Here is a 22,895-nt window from a genome sequence, read left to right on the forward strand (position 1 = left end):
CATTTTGCTTTGTTAGAGAAATCAAGATATGAACAGAACAGGATCTCATTAACTGACAGAACACACTCATAGGGTTGAACACAGATCCTCCTCTTCAGGACTCATCCTCACTTGCCCTTGTAGGCTCTCCGTCAATGTGTTCCTTACTGGAGGAGTGGGGTGCTAGATTCACCCATCAAATGCTAATCCACACTTCCAGAACTAAAGCTTAAGGGAAGAAGTGTGTGAGTGAGGCTTCTGAGACTCAGATCACTATGAAAAATTCCCAGTCATTCCAAGCTTCTAAAGCTGTGCGACGTTCTCACCACACACACAAAAACTGCTGGTGAATGCAGCAGGCCAGGCAGCATCGATAGGAAGAGGTACAGTCAACATTTTGGGCTGGGACCCTTCATCAGGACTAACTGAAAGAAGAGATAGTAAGAGATTTGAAAGTGGGAGGAGGGGGAGATCTGAAATGATAGGAGAAGACAGGAGAGGAGGGGTGGGTCTAAGAGCTGGAAAAGGGAGAAGATCATGGGACGGGAAGCCTGGGGAGAAACAGAAGGGAGAAAGGGAGCCCAGAGGGTGGAGAGCAGGCAAGGAGTTATAGTGAGAGGGACAGAGGAAGAAAGAGAGAAAAAAGGGGGAAAATTTTAAAATACTTAAAATAAATAAATAAGGGATGGGGTGTGAAGGGGAGGAGGGGTATTAGAGAGGTTAATATTCATGCCATCAGGTTGGAGGCTACCCAGACAGAATATAAAGTGTTGTTCCTCTAACCTGAGTGTGGCTTCATCTTGACAGTAGAGGAGGCCGTGGATGGACATATTGGAATGAGAATGGGAAGTGGAATTAAAATGTGTGGCCACTGAGAGATCTTGCTTTCTCTGGCGGACAGAGCATAGGTGTTCAGCGAAACAGCCTCCCAGCCTGCGTCGGGTCTCACCAATATATAGAAGGCCGCACCAAGAGCACCGGATGCAGTATATTGCCCCAGCCGACTCACAGGTGAAGTGTCGCCTCACCTGGAAGGACTGTCTGGGGCCCTGAATGGTTGTGAGGAGGAAGTGTAAGGGCATGTGTAGCACTTGTTCCACTTACAAGGATAAGGGCCAGGAGGGAGATCAGTGGGGAGGGATGGGGGGACAAATGGACAAGGGAGTCGCGTAGGGAGCGATCCCTGCGGAAAACAGAAAGGGGGGGGAAGGGAAAGATGTGCTTAGTGGTGGGATCCTGTTGGAGGTGGCGGAAGTTACAGAGAATTATATGTTGGACCCGGAGGCTGGTGGGGTCGTAGGCGAGGACAAGGGGAACCCTATCCCTAGTGGGGTAATGGGAGGATGGAGTGAGAGCAGATGTACGTGAAATGGGAGAGATGCGTTTGAGAGCAGAGTTGACGGTGGAGGAAGGGAAGCCTCTTTCTTTAAAAAAGGAAGATATCTCCTTTGTCCTAGAATGAAAATCCTCATCCTGAGAGCAGATGCGGCGAAATGGAGGAATTGCGAGAAGGGGATGGCATTTTTGCAAGAGACAGGGTGTGAAGAGGAATAGTCCAGGTAGCTTTGAGAGTCCGTAGGCTTATAGTAGACATCAGTAGATAGCTGCCTCCAGAGGTAGAGACAGAAAGATCTAGAAAGGGAAGGGAGGCGTCAGAAATGGACCAGGTAAACTTGAGGGCACGGTGAAAATTGGAGGCAAAGTTAATGAAGTCAACGAGCTCAACATGCATGCAGGAAGCAGCGCCAATGCAGTCGTCGATGTAGCGAAGGAAAAGAGGGCGACAGATACCAGTATAGGCTTGGAACATGGATTGTTCCACAAAGCCAACGAAAAGGTAGGCATAGCTGGGACCCATACGGGTGCCCATGGCTACACCTTTAGTTTGGTAGAAGTGGGAGGAGCCAAAGAAGAAATTGTTAAGAGTAAGGACTAATTCCGCTAGACGGAGGAGAGTGGTGGTAGAGGGGAACTGGTTAGGTCTGGAATCCAAAAAGAAGTGGAGAGCTTTGAGACCTTCCTGATGGGGGATGGAAATATATAGGGACTGGACATCCATGGTGAAAATAAAGCAGTGGGGACCAGGGATCTTAAAATCATTCAAAATATTCAGAACGTGAGGAGTGTCACAAACATAGGTGGGAAGGGATTGAACAAGGGGAGATAAAACAGTGTCGAGGTATGTTACACTTCCTCCCTCACCACCATTCAGGGCCCCAGACAGTCCTTCCAGGTGAGGCGACACTTCACCTGTGAGTCGGCTGGGGTGATATACTGCGTCCAGTGCTCCCGGTGCAGCCTTCTATATATCGACAAGACCCGACGCAGGATGGGAGACCATTTCGCTGAACACTTACACTCTGTCCACCAGAGAAAGCAAGATCTCCCACTGGCCACACATCTCAATTCCACGATCCATTACCATTCCGATATGTCTATCCATGGCCTCCTCTACTGTCAAGATGAAGCCACACTCAGGTTGGAGGAACAACACCTTATATTCCATCTGGGTAGCCTCCAACCTGACGGCATGAATATTGACTTCTCTAACTTTCATTAATGCCCCCCCTCCCCTTCACACCCCATTCCTTATTTATTTTATATATTTTTAATTTCCTCCCCTTTTTTTTCTCCCTCTGTCCCTCTCACTATAACTCCTTGCCCGCTCTCCACCCTCTGGGCTCCCCTCCCCCCCTTCTCTTTTTCCCCAGGCTTCCCGTCTCATTATCCTCTCCCTTCTCCAGCTCTTAGATCCATCCCTCCCCGCCTGTCTTCTCCTATCATTTCGGATTTCCCCCTCCTCCTCCCACTTTCAAATCTCTTACTATCTCTTCTTTCAGTTGGTCCTGACGAAGGGTCTCGGCCCAAAACGTCGGCTATACCTCTTGCTATAGATGCTGCCTGGCCTGCTGCGTTCCACCAGCATTTTTTGTGTATGTTGCTTGAATTTCCAGCATCTGCAGATTCCCTCGTATCAACGTTCTCACTGTAGGTCCAGCAATGCCTATAAACTGTGTGGGTTAAGAGTTTATTCCATGAATATTTAAAACAAAATCAAGACTCAAAGTTTATTCAAGAATGTGATAATTATGTGGAACTTGCTGCTATATGGAGTGGTTCAGGAAAATAATGTAGCACTGATGTACTTCAGAAGGCCACTATGATAAGGATCAGAACTAATTGTGTGGAATTCATTACCACAGACAGCTGTGAAGGCCAAGTCATTGGGTATAGTTAAAGCGGAGGTTGAGAGGTTCTTGATTAGATAGGGTGCCAAAAGTTACAGCAATAAGGCAGGAGAATGGGGTTGAGAGGGATAATAGACCAGCCACGATGCAATGGTGGAGTACTTGATGAACTGAATAGCCTAATCTGTTCCTAGGTCTAAAGGCTCTAATATATTCCAACCCTATGTAATTAGAGTAAATCTTTACTCTTATATTGTTAATCCCATTGTAAAAAAACAATTACATTCTGCTTGGTCTCTTAACTCCTTCAAGCTTTTGTGATCTACGTTCAAGGACACCCAGGTCACTCTGAATACTGACATATCCCAGGCCATCACTGAGAACATTTTGCCTTCTATTTCTCTTACTGAAGTAACAGTCCAGTGATGTCCATCAGCCAAGTTTTTGCTTGCTTACTTCACCTTATTCCTCCGAGTTTACATACCTGCTTAGTTTAGCTGTGCATGACAGTAAATTTGGGTAGCTTTTATTAACTACAAAAGCTGAGCCGAGGCACAAATTTGTGTGTGGTACCTTCTACCTGGCTGCTAAGTCCACTAACCAATCTTTTATCAACTCTGCTAACCCTAATCCTGTTATTCTGATTTTGGGAAATGACCTTGAAGAGAATAAGAAGTTCTTTTTCCATGGCGGAAACGGCTAATATGAGGAGGCATAACTTTAAGGTGATTGAAGAAAATGATTGGGGGGGGAACGTTAGAGGTAAGATTTTCCAAAACACAGAGTGGTGGATGTGTGGAAAGCCCTACCAAGGGCAGTGGTAGAGGCAGATATATTAAAGCTGTTTAAGAAACTGGTAAATAAGCACATAGATGATAGAAAAATGGAGGGCTATGTAGGAGGGAAGGGTTAGATTGATTAAAGGTCAACAAAACATTGTGGGCTGAATGGCTTGTACTGTTCTATGAAACTTGCCCATGCTGAGCCCATCTAATTGCACAGATACTACATCTGGCATCAGTACCTCCCATTAGGCACACTTCACCAAAGAGGCCTGGTGAGGTACAGCAGTAGAAGGTTAAACAATCTGATGATACAAAGACAGATTTTTCAGACAAATCTCTTTTTACACCTTAGATAGCAGACCATTTAAGTGACCTATGAGTCTGTAGACATAGTGGCTCGTTGTTACAGGGAAGAAGGGATATGGGCAGGGAACAAATAAACCTACAAGGCAAGAGTAAACACAAAAACAGAACTGATCACACTGACCTGTGCTTTGACAGAATACCTATATCAAAAGAATTACTTAGTAGCTAATACAGTAAACCCCAAGATTCTTAACCTGACAATAAAATGACCCTCCTGTGAAGTAGAATATCTGAGGTGAAAGCAAATAGTTGCAGATTAAAAGTAACAGTGCAGGGTAAGTATCAGCCACTTGGTCTGAATAGCCAAGAGAAACATAACAAATGAGACTTCACTTACTGGCAAGACTAATTACCTGAGCAACAATTCCCTTGGCCACATCACAAGGAGGGTTGAACTACAATTCAGAAGGTTTAAAAATGAGTTCAGGCCATTCAGCCCATCTAGACTGATTTATTATCCCTCTCAACCTCATTCTCCGCCTTCTCCACATAACATTTGACATCCACTACTAATAAACAACCTATCAACCACTGTTTTAAATATACCTAATGACTTGGTCTTCACAACCGTCTGTGGCAATGAATTCCACAGATTCACCACCCTCTGGCTAAATTCCTCCTTATCTCTGCTCTAAATGAATGACCCTCTATTCTGAGGCTGTACCCCCTAGTCCTAGTCAGCCCCACCATAAAAAGCATTCTCTATCTCAGCCTTTCAATATTCGATAGGTTTCAGTGAGATTCCCCCCACACCCCATTCTTCTAAACTCCAGTGAGTACAAGCCCAGTGCCATCAAATATTGCTCATACATTAACCCTTTCAATACAGTAAGTGCCTTGGCAAACTTGTGGGTTTTCATTCAGGTTTCTTCAGACACTGGCAGACTATCAACTGAGTTTGCACGAGCTGTTCCATGGTAGGAGTGAACATCTGATAATGAATGAAATCCCTTGTTTATGTGCAGGACAGGTTTTATTTTCTTCCTTCTCTGGTAATGTCTTTTTCTATTTGTCAAGGTGGAAGAGGGTCTAGAACTAAGGAATGCAAATCCCCAAGTAAGAGTTTTGATTTGGTCAGATAGGACAATACGGGAGCCAACCACACTCCACTGTTATAATAGCATTGCAGAAGCTCAGATACAGGCCCTCCCTGCTAACAAGTGGGTTCCTGTTTTTACAGACATCTACTAATTGATTTTATCAAGTTGGAAAATAGCCAAAAATCATTCAATGTAGTAAGCACACTGCTACATGAGCTCTGACATCAAAGAGTGATAAGAAACCACACAGAGCAAACAAGAGCTGAAATGCACTATGTACATCAGACTTTTTAATTTAGTGGAAGTTTGCTCAAAGGTAAGGGTATCCATAAATTGGATGTAACATAATCCTGGAACGGCTTGTATCCTTTACAATCTATGATGAATGCAAAATGTTAAACTCTTGTGTTTATGTCTATACTTTAACTCTGCAGCCAAGACAGCAAGACAATACTTTTATACCATCCCAGTGAGGGGACTGTGAATTTGTACATGGGTAATGAATTTATTGCTAATCCAGATAGCCCATGGCCAGGAGCACATGCTAGTATAGCGGTTAGCACGACACTATTACATCTTGGGACATTGGAGTTCAGAGTTCAATTCCAGCATCCTCTGTAAGGAGTTTGTACGTCCTCCCCATGAATGTGTGGGTTTTCTCCAGGTGCTCCGATCTCTCACGGTTAGTGGATTAATTGGTCATCATACATTGCCCTGTGACTAGGCTAGGGTTAAATAGGTGGGCTGCTTGGATATGCAGCTCACTGGGGTGGAAGGACCTGCTCCACACTGTATCTCTGAATAAAAATAAACAAATCAATAAATAAATAGGAGCATCGAGAGAGGAATTATTAAATTATCCTTTGCTTTCAAAAGTTTAAACACACAAAGACGGTTCAGCTAATTATTCACACCGTGGTTTTTTTGGTATATCCAATTACTCCCACTGTGGCTTTTCTCCCCCAGTAACTCTGCACATTTCTCCTTCGTCTATCCAAGTCGTCATCTTTTCCCCATTGTCTCCATCCTCGACCCTCATTGGAACACTGTATGTTATGGAGTAAGGAGTTTTAAATTGTAGAACTACTCAAGCATTATCAAACTATAAAACTAGCCATCTGTAATGACAAGTTGCTGCGTCTCCAAATCATGCATCCCTTTGCAATAGGTGTGAGATTGACAAAGTGAGAGTTCAACACTTTAAAGTTATCAAAAAATACATAATAAACAATGAACTTTAAACAAAGAACTTGCAGTACCTTAAAGGAACTATGTACTAAGGTTTCATCTAAGTCGATCACTACACATTTCTTTCCAACATCAGATACTCTCATCTCTGGTAAGAGGTATTTGGCTGGAGGCTAAAGGAGAAAAAAAAACAAAGGGCAAACAAAAACACAAATAAAAAATAAAACAGGATTGATAACAGGACATATATTACTGTAGTACTATAAAATCAACTAGTTGCTGCAAAAATCAAAGATCTGAACTGCTGAGACCCAGATAGGCTACAAAATAATCATTTCTTTCACCAATATGCACAGCCTCTTCAATGATAGTTCAGTCTCCAAAGGCCGTGGCCAAATTTCAGGTAAAAATTCTCATCATATCAATAATTCAAGACTCCCTCCTGGGAACTTTTAACGAGAATACATTATTACAGAGTTATGGTGGCATTTTTTGTACACTTTTCCTCTTGTGTTCAGGTCTCATTCTCTAGTCGAGGTCCTGCTGCTACCTACCCTCTCCACTCTCCCCAGACCACAACAGGTTGACTGTCGCCTCCTGAGCATAGAAGCTCTTGGATTTGAGTTAACTCTCATTTTCCTCCCTGCTCCCTAATTAGGCTGTATTCCCTGGAGCGCAGGAGAATGAGGGGTGATCTTATAGAATTATACAAAATTATGAGGGGAATATAGATATGGCAAATAATTGCAAGCTTTCTTGGGTTGAATGGTATAATTCTGCTCCTATGGTGTTAAGGTGTTCAGGTTGGGCAAGACTAGAACTAGAGATCACAAGCTAAGGGTGAAAGGTGAAATATTTAAGGGGGAACTTCTTGAGATGTTTTCTCTGGAGTGGTAGAGGCTGAGGGGAGATCTGATAGAGGTTGTTAAGATTATGAGAGGTGTAGAGAATAGACAGACAATATCTTTTTCCAAGGTTTGAAATGTCTAATAAAAGAGGGCATGTATTTAAGGTGACAGGGTATTTCAAAGGAGATGCAAGGGGCAATTATTTTTTTTTTAAAAACACAAAGAGTGATGGATTCCTGGAATGCTCTGCATGGGCTGGTGGTAGAGGCAGAAATATGAGACATTTAGATGGGCACAACAATGTAAGGAAAATGAAAGGATGTGGACATTGTGTAGGCAGAAGAGATTAGTTAGCCATGCAATTACTAATTTAAATGGTTTGACACAACATTGTGGGACGAAGGTCTTGTTTCAATGCTGTATGTTCTATGAAAGTAACTACAAGGGGGCTGTGCCTAGGAAATTATAGGGCTTCATGTTGTTGGTCTTGAGTCATTGCTCTGTTACCCACACATGGTTCACTGCATGCCAACACTCTGACACAGGATCCAACTTCAACTTCTGGTAAGAAATATTTAAACATTCTTCAATTTCAAACCAGATAATGTTAAAGAAAGTCTGACAATTTTCTCTTGTGCTGACAAAAAGCACTTCCAAATTCATGAAGCGCATTTGTTATTTGGAACATTATGCCTAACATGAGTGCCCAAGTGACAGTGTGTTGAACCAAGGCTTTTCAGTCACAAACTGCATTCCTTTCTGTACAGATCTGGTCACTCCATTACAGGAAGGATGTAGAGGCTTTGGAAAGAGTGCAGAAGAGGTTCACCAGGATGCTGTCTGAATTAGATGGTAAGAGAAAAGAGGGGAGGTTGGACAAACATGGATTGCTTTCTCTGGAGCTGCTGAGACTGAAGGGAGACCAGACAGAAGTTTGTCAAATTATGGGACACATAGACAGGGTAGATAGCTGGAGTCTTTTTCTCAGGATAGAAATGTCAAATAAAGAGGATATGCATTTAAGGTGAGAGGGGGAAAGTTTAAAGGCCAAGTGTTGAGCAAATTGTTTTTTTTTTAGAAAGAGTGGACAGTGCCTGGTACATGTTGACAAGAATAAGAGTGAAAGCAGATACTACAGCTCTGCCACAGGAAACAGTTGAGGCCAGTTCACTGGCTATATTTAAGAGGGAGTTAGATATGGCTAAAGGGATCAGGGGGTATGGAGAGAAGGCAGGTACAGGGTTCTGAGTTGGATGATCAACCATGATCATACTCAATACGGTGCAGGCTCGGAGGGCCGATTGGCCTACTCCTGCACCTATTTTCTATGTTTCTGTGTTTCTATGTTTAAGAGGCTATTAGATAGATACATAAATGTGCAGGGAATGGCAGAAGGAATTTAGTTTAATTTGGCATTGTGTTTGGCAGAAACATTGTGGGCTGTACTATTTTCTATTTATTCTATGTTGTCATCTGGTGACAACACAAGACAACTTCAATTCATTTCTTTTAAACTCTTTGTTGTGGTGAGCCAGCTGCTTGTACCACCGCAATTTATAAGTTCAAGGTGAGAGGGGAAGGATTCAGAAAGGGACCTGAGGGGCAACTTGTTCACACAGGGCAGAACGAGCTGCCAGAGGAAGCAGTTGAGGCAGGTACAATCACAACATTTAAAAGATACTTGGTTCAAAAGTACATGGACATGGAAGGTTTAGGAGACGGGCCAAATGCAAGCAAATGGGACTAACTTAAATGGTTGGTGCGGACAAGTTGAGACAGAGTGAAATCCTGAATTCCCTAGTTCCAATGGTGGGACCTAAACTGATACCTCAAGTTAATTAGCCCAGACCTTTCTTACTGGTTCATTAATATGATCACTGAAGATGGTCTGGTCTCAGGACCAATACCATGTTAATTTCCCTCCTATTAATTTGCCATACCTCTCCTCCACAACTCCAAACCAAGACAATGAGCCACATAGCAATAGGCCCAGCATACACAGTCCACAATAAGACTTCATCGCTGAGCAACTGAGTGAATTTGCAGCAGTATCAAGCAGGCATTGGCTCAGAAGATGTCAATTATTAGAGGGCTAACTTCAGTGCTGATTGTTTTTTAAGCTTAACTTGAAGACATAACATCTTAGCAATGGGCCTAAATTCCACTGTATTATACATGAATACACACAATACTGGCTTTACTCAACTGTCAGCACCAATCACATAATCAGAAATAATTTTATTTAAGAATATGTTTTTTTACTGTTTGTTCATTTTAGTAATATTTTTACTCATTATTGAAATATGACTTCTACGGCCTTTACATCTTGAATCAAGATGGAATTTCATTACATATGGGCTGGAACTGCCTTTCAGTTTCCATATGAAAAATGAAGCATAAATAACCCTCTTTAGCCCTGCAAGGAGAAACGGGACATGTTTTGCTGCTGTTGCTTTGTTGCCTATCACATTTTGTGTTGTTCTGCCCAGCACTGTGGACCTGCTATGTTGGTGCCGGAATGTGTGGCGACAGTTGTGGACTGCTCCAGCACATCCTTGCATGTGTAGGTTCCTAATGCAAACAGTGCATTTCACTCTACACTGATGCAGATGACTATGCGTGCAGCTATAGTGAAAAGCCTCAAAGAAAATTATATCCATCCCCAAGCTTGAAAAATCTGCTCAAATGTGGAAAAGGATAAACTTAGAGCATTCTGTAAACAACAAATAGAATTGTGCTCCTGTAGATTCAAGCACGCTTTTCATTGCACCTGTGCATACAATAAACAATCAACTTGACTCTCAGCCCTTTATCAGAGGAACTGGATATTTCAAATTAAAATTTGTACAATGAAGAGCTTTCAAATAATTTAGCATCTTCATCTTTAATTACATTTATTTTAGCAATTATGCCTATGCACCCTGGAATTCCCATCTGAAGATAATTATTGGGTCAAATCTTTAAGTAAGAGCACCAAGCTGACAAACTGAAGCCACCTTATGAGGAACTGAAATCCCAAGGTGTCAGCTTAGATTGGTTTCAGCTCCTTGAACGAATTAGCCTCTGGTCTGGGTTTCTGCAGTTAAGAGCAGTGACTTCAGCAGAATGACTTTTGATAAGAAAAACAGTCTTACCGTACATTGCTCCTAATGTACACAGGATGAACATCAGTGTAATAAAAACTAGAAATTAATTCATTGAATCAGACAGCTACAGCTTAACTCTCGATGGCTTTCACAACTACAGGATATCATGTCCGAAATGGGTGAATTTTGAAAAAAACACATCTCTGCCCAATCCCAAATCCTGAACACACCCCCACCACCACCCAAATGCACTGAAGATCTTCCAAATGAAGTCTGGGAAAGCTGACTTTATTCTAGTCATATTCTAGTTAATTTCCATGGGAACAACACCCTGAATAACCAAGTTATGCCATGCTATTAACCAAATTAACATCCCAGTGTGGTTAGTGTAAATCATTTTGGATAAAAGCACTTTCTTAAAATAGATAACTGCAAAACTAAGGAGCAGATAAAAGGAAGCAGATGCAGGAAGAGAGCAAGGGTGAGGGCATTTATGTGGCTTCAAGTCAAACATGAATCTGATTCTTTTGTTTTTGGCTGGCTTGATTGGTTAATTGGCAGACACTGCAGTAGTGTGTGACTGGCAAGGTGTGCAATTGGCCAAATGGCCAGCACCCCAGCAGCAGACGACTAGCAAAGCGGCGGGCACCACAACGGTGTGAGATTAGCCAAGCAGTGAGCAGTGCGACAGCACACGACTGGCCAAGTGGTGAGCACTGTGACAGCACACGACTGGCCAAGCAGTGGGCCTTGCGACAGCACACGACTGGCCAAGCAGTGGGCACTGTGACAGCACACGACTGGCCAAGCAGTGGGCACTGTGACAGCACACGACTGGCCAAGCGGTGAGCACTGTGACAGCACACGACTGGCCAAGCAGTGGGCCTTGCGACAGCACACGACTGGCCAAGCGGTGGGCCTTGCGACAGCACACGACTGGCCAAGCAGTGGGCACTGTGACAGCACACGACTGGCCAAGCAGTGGGCACTGTGACAGCACACGACTGGCCAAGCAGTGGGCCTTGCGACAGCACACGACTGGCCAAGCAGTGGGCACTGTGACAGCACACGACTGGCCAAGCGGTGGGCACTGTGACAGCACACGACTGGCCAAGCAGTGGGCACTGTGACAGCACACGACTGGCCAAGCAGTGGGCACTGTGACAGCACACGACTGGCCAAGCAGTGGGCCTTGCGACAGCACACGACTGGCCAAGCAGTGGGCACTGTGACAGCACACGACTGGCCAAGCAGTGGGCACTGTGACAGCACACGACTGGCCAAGCGGTGGGCACTGTGACAGCACACGACTGGCCAAGCGGTGGGCACTGTGACAGCACACGACTGGCCAAGCGGTGGTCACTGTGACAGCACACGACTGGCCAAGCGGTGGTCACTGTGACAGCACACGACTGGCCAAGCGGTGGTCACTGTGACAGCACACGACTGGCCAAGCAGTGGGCAGTGCGACAGCACATGACTGGCCAAGCAGTGGGCACGGCAACACACAACTGGCCAAGCGGTGGGCACTGTGACAGCACACAACTGGTCAAACAGTGGGCACTGTGACAGCACACAACTGGTCAAACAGTGGGCACTGTGACAGCACATGACTGGCCAAGCAGCTGGCACTGTAATAGATATATACATAGCAACGCCCCCACCTTTGCTCCTGTAAATAACATAAGATGGGGAAAAACTTCTAGTCCTAAGAAAGGAAGCATGAAGCTAACATAGACGAAACAAACTATACATTTAATATCATCTTGGTACATCTCTGAATGCTGTCAGTCCAATGGAAGCTCAGTTTGTTTAGGATCATGCGACGGTTAAATGAATTAGGATACATACAGCTCTGCACCGGGTTACCAGGAGTCAGATACCCCATGGGCTGCCTACAAGCAGTTTGAAAGCATGCAAGATGGTCAGAACAGAAAATGAAATAATACATACACCGGGACTGGGGATGACCTGCACCTGGTCAGACTGGAGAACAAAACAAAACAGACAAAAAAGGAAAAATTCCAATCAATATGCAGTAAGAAAATATTTTTTGAAGAAAATTAAAGTTAACCAATGTCAAAGATGGCTTTGTTTAACGTGTCATTATGAAATTGGCATATATACACTGGAGAAGGAGACACGATGACACTTAGCCCTTTGTACCACCAGTGCACAATTTCAATGGGTGTAGAGATGAAAACAGTGACCACAGAATGCTCAACACCAGGAAAACGACTGCTTTCAACTGTCCGTGTGCTCTTGGGCCAGACTCTCAACTGAAATTAGGATCACGCAGATAAACTTGGACATTGTTGAATAAGAATTGAATTGAAAGTGTTTCGTACCTAAACCATAATAAACTGAATCGGGAAAGATGTAAGCATTCACTGAGAAATAGGGAGAGTGGGGGACAGAGGGAGGTAGGAAGGATACAAAAAAAAGGAGAGAAAGAGGAATGTTAAAGGGTAGAGGAATGAGGGAGGTGTAATATTGAGGGAGGGGTGATGGCAGGGAATGGAGAGGGGGTGATGGCAGGGAATCGAGGGAGGGGTGATGGCGGGGGATCGAGGGAGGGGTGATGGCGGGGGATCGAGGGAGGGGTGATGGCGAGGGGTGATGAAGAGAGGATGAGGGAGGGGTGATAACAGGGTTTCAAGGGAAGGATGATGGGTGGGAGGGGAGAAACGAGGGAGTGGTGGGAGGCTGAGGGACAGGAGAGGGGATGAGATGAAGGGCAGAAAGCAGATTGGGGCCCAAGATAAATAACTGAAAAAATATTGAACAGAAGAAATAACAGTAAATCACGAAAGTTAAGGCAGGCTGCCTACAAAGGCCCACAGAGTTATTTAAACCTTAACTCAAAACCGAATCGGAAATGTCTGTCTCAGACGCAAGCCTGTGGTATTTAAAAGTTAACAAAGACTGCTGATTCTGAACTGCACAACTGCTTTCGAAAACCAGTAACCTCCCCTTCAGTTCAATACTGGTCCTGCAGCTTAAGTTATTCAGTGCCAGCAGGAACTTTGGTATGTGTGAAAGAGATCTTCAGTGCACCACCCAAGTATATGACTGACAATAGGTCCCACGGTCAGCAGCAATCAGACTTGCTGAGCAATGGTCTGCTTGATGCCACTTGGTAATTAACACCAACTTCAAAAGAGGCCCACTTTATTGGATGCCGGTGGATGGCAGAATTCTGATCGCTTCCACATGATCTGTGGCTTAATCACAGTACTGGTCCAATTATTAACATAACTGAAATTTCTAAAGGAGCAGGCACGTTTGCATTTGAGAATAAAGACTCCAATACAGAACTGTGCAATCAACAGAAGGGGACCTTTAATCATTAGATCACGCTGTATGTCACAGTGTGAAAATATGCCCTTCAGCCCAGTGAATCCGTGCTGAACAACAAGTACCCACCAACACTAAACCCATGAGCTCACATCAAATGCTATCACCCACCTACACAGTAGGACGGATCACAGTGGCTATTTAACCTACTACTCACAAGTCAGTGTGAAAAGGTCGAAGCCAGAACACAGGGATGAAATCTCCACACAGACAGCACTATCGGTTGGGATTCAACCCAGTCACTGGAGTGATGTGGCAGCAGCTTTACCAGCACAACTACTCTGTTGTTCTTGTGAGGAAACCAAAGCAAGGGACCATATATGAAAGATAAATCAATCCAATTTCCTTTTATCAATCAATACACACAAAATGCTGCAGGAACTCAACAGGAGAGGTAGCATCTATGGAAATTAATAAACAGTTGATGTTTTGTTAGGACTGGAAAGGAAGGCAGGGAAAAACCAGATTAAGGAGGTGGGGGACTGTGGGAAGAGGAGGGAGAAAGAAAGAAAGACGTGCTAGAAGGTGAGAAATGAAAGCAGATGAGTGGCAGAGGAGGGATGAAGTAAGAAGCTGGAAGGTGGAAAAGGTAAAGTCTGGAGAAAGAGGAATCTGATAGGAGAGAAGAGTGGACCATGGGAGAAAGGGAAGGAGGTGCACCTGGGGAGGTGATAAGCAGGTGAGGAAAAGAGAAGAGGTAAGAAGTGGAGAATTGAAGAAGAGGGAAGAGAGGGTAGGGGAAAAATTACCGGAAGTTGGAGAATCAACGTTCATGCCATCAGGTTGGAGGCTACCCAGAGGTTAATTGCATAGGTTCCTAGTAAATCTCCATTGCAGAGGGTGCAAAGATTTACCAAGATGCTGTCTGGATTTAGAGGGCATGTCTTATGAAGGTAGGTTGAACAAGCTAGGGTTTTTCTCTTGGGAGTGAAGGAAGATGAGACGCAACTTGATAGAGGTGTCAAGATGATAAGAGGCATAGATCAAGTGGATAACCAGAGATTTCTCCCAGTTAATACCAGGGGCATAACTTTAAGGTAATTGGGGGTAAGTATAGAAGAGGATGCCAGAGTTATAAACTTTTTTTTTTAAAACAGAGTGGTGAGTGAGTGGACCACAATACCTGGGATAGTGGTAGAGGCAGATACATTAGGGACCATTTAAGAAAATCTGAGAAAGGCACTGGGATGATAGAAAAATTGAGGGCTATGTGAGAAAGAAGGGTTAGGTTGATTTTAGAGTAGGTTAAAAGGTCAACACAACCTCATGGGCCAAACGGCCTGCACAGTGCTGCAACATTCTACGTTCTAGTTAATAGAAAGCTAAACGAGTACGAGAGAGAAAGTCAACATTGAGAGACAAGTAACAGCAAACACAAACTCTGGGCAATATGGCCTGTTTGGGGTCGTAAACTCCACATAATGAAGAGTAAGTTATAGAGATTTCACATTCATAGAAACATTATGTTGTCTTGTTTTGCAACTCAGTGAAGCACGGGATGCAGCTCTTGCTTGAGTTGCAAGTGAATTCCACTGCTACCACCATTGGGCAGGTGGTTTAGAAGCTTTGGGTCCCACAGGAACAGTTTTACCCTTCAACCAAAAAGCTCCTGAACCAGTGTGGATAACTTTACTCTCCTCAACACTAAATAATACCATCTAAAAACTAACTTTCAAGGATTCTACGATTCAATTCCTCAGTATTATCTAATTTTTTTTATTTGCATAATCTGTCATCTTTTGCACATTGGTTGTTTGCCAGTCTTTATTAATAGTTTTTCATAAATTCTGTATTTCTTTATTTTCTTCTAAGTGCCTGTAAGAAAATGAATCTTAGAGTTGGGTATGGCAACATGCACTTTGATAATAATATTACTTTGAGTTTGACTTCAAAGCGTGTAGATTTCTCACTCTCTTTAGGCCAAGCCTCTTCAACATTACTTGGCTGAGTGGAAGTTACAGATACTTGCTGTGTATGGGCTACATGGAAAGAGAAATTGCCTGTTGGTGAAATGAACAGGTCCAACAAGGTATGCAAGATACAACAGCACGGTGGCATAGGGTTTAACAAAACACCTTACAACAGTAGCTCTAAGATCAGGGGTCAATTCCCATTACTGTCTGTAAGGAGTTTATACATTTGCCCTGTGACTGCATGGATTTCCTCCGGGTGCTCCGGTTTCCTCCCACATTCCAAAGACATATGGGTTAGGGTTAGTGAGTTGAGGTCAAGTTATGTTCAAGCTGGGTGCATAGCGATACCTGCAGGTTGTCCAGTACAATCCTCACTGATTTGATTTGACTTGATGCAAATGAAGCGTTTCACTGTATGCTTTGACATATGTGACAAATAAAGCTAATCTTTAAGTGAGCAAGTAGAAATAAATCCAAAGAAAATCATCCAAGTGTTTATAGTTTGAAGTTGCACAGCATTCTGACTTGGAAATATACTGCCATTCCTTCTAAATCCTAGGTTTTGTTGCTAGTTGTGTTGTGTTGTATTGTTCTGCTGAGCACCGTGGGCATGCTATGTTGGAGCTGGAACGTGTGGCAACACTTGTGGTCTGCCCCCATACATCCTCGTATGTGTTGGTTGTTAACACAAAAGGCGCATTTCACTGTATATTGATGCAGATGTGATAAATAAACTTGAATCTAAATCTTGAAGATTCCACACAAAAGCAGATTGTGGAAAACTGAGAAAGAATTGAAAACATCCAAGGCCTTGATTTAACTGATTACAGCCTGAAATCAAGTGCGATTTAAGGCACATTTGATAACTGGCGATGGGCCATTGAAGTGAAACCAAATCGTTGAGGAACCCAAATTAGGGAGCAGAACAAAACTTGGTAAATAAAATTCAATATAACGAAGTGTGAAGCATCACATTTTGGGCACAAGAATCCCACATAGAAATGCAATTGAAAAAGAGTGAATAATGAATAAAGACTGGCTTGCTGATGCAAATAAACAAAATCAGGCACAGGCATCACTGAAGACATGGAATAAGAAGGATATTCATACAAATAATCAGAGCATTCAACAGGCCTCGTTTGAAATCTGGCTGCTCCTTTTGACAAAAAAATCCACCGGAAAGACTTGCGATTCAATAGGATGATGTCTAGGGTGGTGGCGCTGTCATTATCAAGCACACTCTCCTGTTTCACGGAAATAAATTTAAGAATTGATCCGACTGAGGTGTTCACTATAAATTTAAAAATCCACTTGTGAATGTGAAATACAATGATTTAGAAAATCAGTTGTGCTTTAACTGATAGACACCTTAGAAGAAAAGGTGTTAATAGGCATTGGAAAAGGTCAAGAGTATCATGACCAACAAAATTTGAGCTCAACCATACAATTACATAATAAATTCTTGAGCCTATCATGCCACTAATCTGGAGTTATAGCCTTATCAACCTGTCCTCATAATTAAGACATAGAGGGCTATGGAACCAACATGGATAAATGGGATTAGCGTGGATGCGGTACAGCCTTTGTGGATGTGATGGACTAAAGGGCCAATTTCTGTGCTATATGATATTCTAACTTAACACATTGGCATCACTTTAGAAATTCTGCACTGCACATCATCAGGAATAGAAATGTGTATAAGATGATAAGAGGTATAGAGAGCGGACAGCTAGCACCTTTAAACCAGGGCAGAAATGGCTAATACAATAGGACATATTTTAAGGGGATTGGAGGAAAGTATAGGGGAAGCAATGTCAGTTACACAGAGAGTTAAGTGCAGCACAGTAGCGTATCAGTTAGCGCAATGCTTTATAGGGCCAGCAGTTGGAGGAGGCATGCTATGCTGGTATTGGAAACATGATGACACTTGTGGGCTGCCCCCAACCCAGCCTCTATCTGTGCTGGCCATTGACGCAAACGACACATTTCACTGTATGTTTCAATGTAGATGTGACTAATAGAGCTAATCTTTATTTAAATTTTTTAAGTGCACGGATGGTGGTAGAGGCAGATATATTAGGTAGTTTTAAGAGACTCAGATAGGCACATGAATGATAGAAATATGGAGGGCTGTGCAGGAGTGAAGGGTTAGATTGATCTTAAGAGTAGGTTAAAAGGTCAGCACATTATGGGCCGAAGGGCCTGTACTGTGCTGTACTGTTCTACGTTTCAAAAGGAGACAAACTAGCTTGAATACCTAGAACTGCCAGATTGAGATCAAGATTTAGCCATCAGTGAGATGGAATGTCTGTATAATAACTTCAGGAATAAATCTCAATGGATTACATGTGCCATTTTACACCACTACAGACACTTGTGATTTCCCAGACCTGACAAAACAACTTAAGGTGCAGCACTCAAAGCAAAGACTTCAGAGGGAAGATTCAAACAGGGCTATTAGTTACAAATGTCTCTGGTTCTCAGTCTGGACTTTCATCATAATGAGGATCTATTATAACACCGTTCCCCAGATGAACAAGTGGCTGGCCTTCTCATGTGACACTCGTGTGGAATTCTAGGTCTCAACACAACAAGTGCCCTGTAGCTAACCTTGCCTATTACTGGCTCAGTACAAAAGGACTGGTCTACTCAATAGTGGCAGCTTTCTGTAACTAGGTTTGACCGAATTTTATCAGTAGGTCATACCACAAGCTGTTGCCGCTCTAAATCACACTTTGAGAGAAAGAGGTATATAACCATATCCTCAGGCTTTCCCAATGAGATTGGTTATTGCCCTTCAACCATCAGGCTCCTGAACTTCACTCAACTCTGAAATGATTCCACAACCTGCGGACTCACTTTCAATGACTCGGCAACTCAGCTGCTCAGCACTTACCAATTAATTAAGTACTTAATGGCTATTTATTTATTCATTCATTTATCCATCTAGCTATTATCCATTTATTGTTTGAATATGGTCTGTTGGCCGGTCTTTTTGTGTGTCTGTGTGTGCATGTGCATCTGTCGATTTTCACTGATTCTATTGTATTTCTTTGCTCTACTGTGAATGCCCACACAGGGTAGTACATAGTGACATATACATATTTGATAATACATTTACCTTGAACTTTGGTAATCGGGTTGACAGAAAGCTAGCAGACTACACTCTGCACAATTTCCTTTCCTTTTCTCAAAGCAGGGGTTCAAACACTTGCCTGAGTGTTAACTATAAAACTGAAATCAGTAAGGTTTCATCAGGCTGCAGTGAGAGTGCATCAAAACAATCTGGCATTTTGCAATAACAGGACTTCTGCGTGATCTTGCCAACTGTTAAAAATGGGAAAATATGCTACAAGTCCCAGGTTCAAGACTCAAAAATGCTATCTCTTCACCTTAGCCCCGATGAAGAACACCGGCCTGAAACATCAACTATTTATTCATTTCCATAGATGCTACCTGACCTGCTGAGTTCCTCCAGCATTTTGTGCATGGTGCCTCTCCACCTCTGCTTCATTTTCCTCATGTCCTTTCCCAACATTCATTTATGGGGCTAACTTTCACTTGGATAAAACTGGTATCCCAGTTCTACATCAAATTTAGTTTTGACTTTATCAGCACATTCCAAAACTATGCAAAATCCACTAACACAAGAGATTCAGCAGATGCTAGAAATCCAGAGCAACACACACATAATCCTGATGAAGAGTCTCGGTCCAAAACATCAATTATTTCTTCCTTTCCACTAATGGTGCCTGACCTGCTGAGTTGCTCCAGCATTTTGAGTGTGTTATTCTAAAAATCTATTAAGTTGCTCCATAACTTGTATTTGAACACTCTTTTCCTGCAAGTACTTATACTTCAAATTTCGAAGTATATTTATTATCAAAGTATGTAAACAGAATACAACTCAAGACTCATACTCTCACAGGCAGCCACAAAACAAAGAAACAGAATGGAACTCATTCCTAGAAAAACATCACTCAAAGCTTGTAAAAAAAAAGAACAATGTCTCAATGTGAAAGTGATACACTGGCCAAGTCTAACACCTCCTAATCATGGATTATACTGTCATGTCTTTAATAAGCTCATGTATTAGTACCCAGTGTACCCGAAAAACTGATCATTCTAACAAGTGTTCTAAAATTATACTGCCTATTATTGCACTTACAACTCTCTGTCCAAGCAACACACACAAAATGCTGGTGGAACGCAGCAGGCCAGGCAGCATCTATAGGAAGAGGTACGGTCGACATTTCAGGCCAAGACCCTTCGTCAGGACTAACTGAAGATTTAAACTTCTTCAGTGTAGGCATCACTAGAAGAGGATTCGCAGTAGTGAATTTGCGTTTTAACTCTCTGTTCCTCTTTTTTTTAAAGTTTCACAGGTTTCTGGATTTTTACAGTGTAAGCCCTTTTATTGGGAGACACAAGAGATTACAGATGCTGGAAACCTGAGTGAACACAAAGGAGGTGGAGGAATTCAACAGAATCAGGCAGCATCTAGAAGAGAGATGGACAGCCAATGTTTCAGGTTGAGACCCTTCGCAAGTCCTGATAAGAGACTCATCCTGAAGCAATGATTACCCATTTCCTTCCACAGATGCTGTCTGACCCCGAGTTCCTCCAGCTTCCTGATGTGTTAAGTAAATGGAAAAGGTTTATCAGGACCAAGTAGCCCATTAGTGAAGGTTCTTCCTTTTAATGGATGCATGGGCTACATACATATCACACCAAACAGAATTCGAGGTAAGGTCAACCATTTAGATCAGCTTTGTTTATTCCAATCAAGTCACTCCTTATTCCTTTCAAAAATGTCTTCAAGTCAATAGTTCACTTTGAGAAACAGAGGTGACAGTCACAAAGTTTAACATTAAATTCATTCACTCATGGTGATTGTGATTGTCATGTCATGGCAGTTGTAGACCTCTTATCTAAGAAAGGATGTGCTGCCATTGGAGAGGAGGTTCACAAGAATGATCCTGAGAATGAAGGGGTTAATGAATGAATAGCTTTTGATAGCTCTAGGCCTGTACTCACTGGAGTTTAGAAGAATGAGGGGGGAATCCAATTGAATCTGTCAAATATTGAAAGGCCTATACAGAGTAGAACAGAGAAAATGTTTCCTATAGTGGGGGAGTCTAGGACCAGAAGGCACGGTTTCAGAAAAGAGGCACAGTCTCTTATAACACAGATAAGAAGGAATTTCTTTAGCCAGAGAATGGTGAATCTATGGAATTCATTGCCAAAAAAGGTTCTGGAGGTCAAGCCATTGGTATATTTAAAGCAGAGATTGATAGGTTCTTGATTAGTCAGAGCATCAAATGTTATGAGGAGAAGACAGGAGAATGAAATTGAGAAGAATAAAAAAAATCAGCCATAATGGAATGGCAGAGTAGACCTGATGGTCCAAATGGCCTAATTCTGCCCCTATACCATGATGATCCAAATCTGTTACTCGTCATTAAATCCACTCTGGCTCCTATATCATTATGATCCAAATCTGTTACTCGTCATTAAATCCACTCTGGCTCCTATATCATTATATCCCAATCTGTTACTCATCATTAAATCCACTCTGGCCCTTATATCATTATATCCCAATCTGTTACTCGTCATTAAATCCACTCTGGCCCCTATATCATTATGATCCAACTCTGTTACTCATCATTAAATCCACTCTGGCCCCTATACAGGTGTCTCCTACTTTTTGAATGTTCGCTTTACGAAACCTCACTGTTACGAAAAAAATCAGCGCATGCCCCGAGCAGCCACTCTCCCCCGGATTCGGAACTGCGTCATCACCGGCATTGCTTAAACACGTGCCTGTGCCTGTAACCGTTTTGATCGTGGTGTACGAAGTAAGGACAAAGTGGGTTCGGCTTGTGGAAGTTGACAAAGATGATGTTGAAGAGGTTTGGCATCCCATGACCAAGAACTGATAGATGAAGAGCTGATGCAATTGGAAGAGGAAAGGATAACAATCGAAACCGAATGCAGTAGCGAACGGACCGAAAGTGAAGTCGTCCAGGAACTGAACGTGAAGCAACTGCGTGAGATTTTCGCTGCAATGATAAAGTACGACTTTAATTTTGAAAGGGTATGTCGGTTTAGTGCATATCTGCAGGATGGTTTGAGTCCTTACAAAGAACTGTATGATAGAAAAATGTGTGAGGCTAAGCAGTCAAGCAAGCCTTCCACATCAGCCATAGCAGACGACGAACCTCGACCTTCGACATCGAGGCAGGCAGACATAGAAGAAGATGACCAGCCTGCCCTGATGGAAACAGACGACACCTCAGTGTCCCACCACCACAACCTCCGGGCCGCGGACAGATACTGATTCGCAGAGAATGCAGCGGTAGCCGGGACACACCCAGCACATCTTTAAGAAAAAAGCCAAAATAAACAAGCTAATTAATTAGGTGCCGCCCAACGTGTAAATGTTGGCCCAGATCAGAGGCGATTGCCGATTGCGTCGCCTCTGATCTGGGCCGACATTTACACGCCGGGCAGTACCTAATTAATTAGCTAGCTTGTTTATTTCTGCTTTTTTCTTAAAGATGTGCTGGATGTCTCCCGGCTACTGCTGTACCCCTACGTTTTCCGCGGATCGGTATCGATTCACTGCCTGGAGGGTGGGGGCCACTGCACCACCCCAACCTCCAACAACTCAGCCTAACACACCATCATCAGTGTGCTCGATGTCTTCCCGATTCCCGTAAGTGATACTACACTGTACATACATTATTTCTACTTTATATCGGCTGTGTATTTTCGTGTGTTATTTGGTATGATTTGGCAGCTTCATAGTTTAAAGATTACTGGGGAGAGTGTTTTTGCCGACGGCCCTTGCGCCATGTTTCTGCCGAGAGCGCTTGCGTGAGATTTTCACTACAGAGAACAGTGCAGCAATGATTGTAGAAAAGTATTTCTACTTTATATAGGCTGTGTATTTATCATATCATTCCTGCTTTTACTATATGTTACTGTTATTTTAGGTTTTATGTGTTATTTGGCATGATTTGGTAGGTTATTTTTGGGTCTGCGAATGCTCACAAATTTTTCCCATATAAATAAATGGTAATTGCTTCTTTACTTTACGACATTCCGGCTTACGAACCGTTTCATAGGAACGCTCTACCTTC

The 22,895-nt window shown here is 42.9% G+C and overlaps 1 protein-coding gene across 4 annotated transcripts in view; it reads right to left on the reverse strand.

Moving 5' to 3' along the window:
• The window catches only part of ctdspla (CTD (carboxy-terminal domain, RNA polymerase II, polypeptide A) small phosphatase-like a), a 277,323-nt gene that overhangs the window by 61,198 nt on the left and 193,230 nt on the right, over positions 1–22,895 (reverse strand). For 2 of the 4 annotated variants that reach the window (XM_072254207.1, XM_072254208.1), the window contains exon 3: positions 6,618–6,719. The exons of 1 other annotated variant lie outside the window; for it this stretch is intronic. In XM_072254207.1, the coding sequence (XP_072110308.1) occupies positions 6,618–6,719 (102 nt within the window). Of the gene's footprint in view, positions 1–6,617; positions 6,720–12,433; positions 12,467–22,895 lie in introns of all 4 variants that reach the window. One more of the 4 variants, XM_072254206.1, reaches the window with a different exon arrangement.

Source organism: Mobula birostris, chromosome 3 (genome assembly GCF_030028105.1).
Source record: "Mobula birostris isolate sMobBir1 chromosome 3, sMobBir1.hap1, whole genome shotgun sequence".
In the NCBI taxonomy this organism is placed as follows: Eukaryota; Metazoa; Chordata; class Chondrichthyes; order Myliobatiformes; family Myliobatidae; genus Mobula; species Mobula birostris.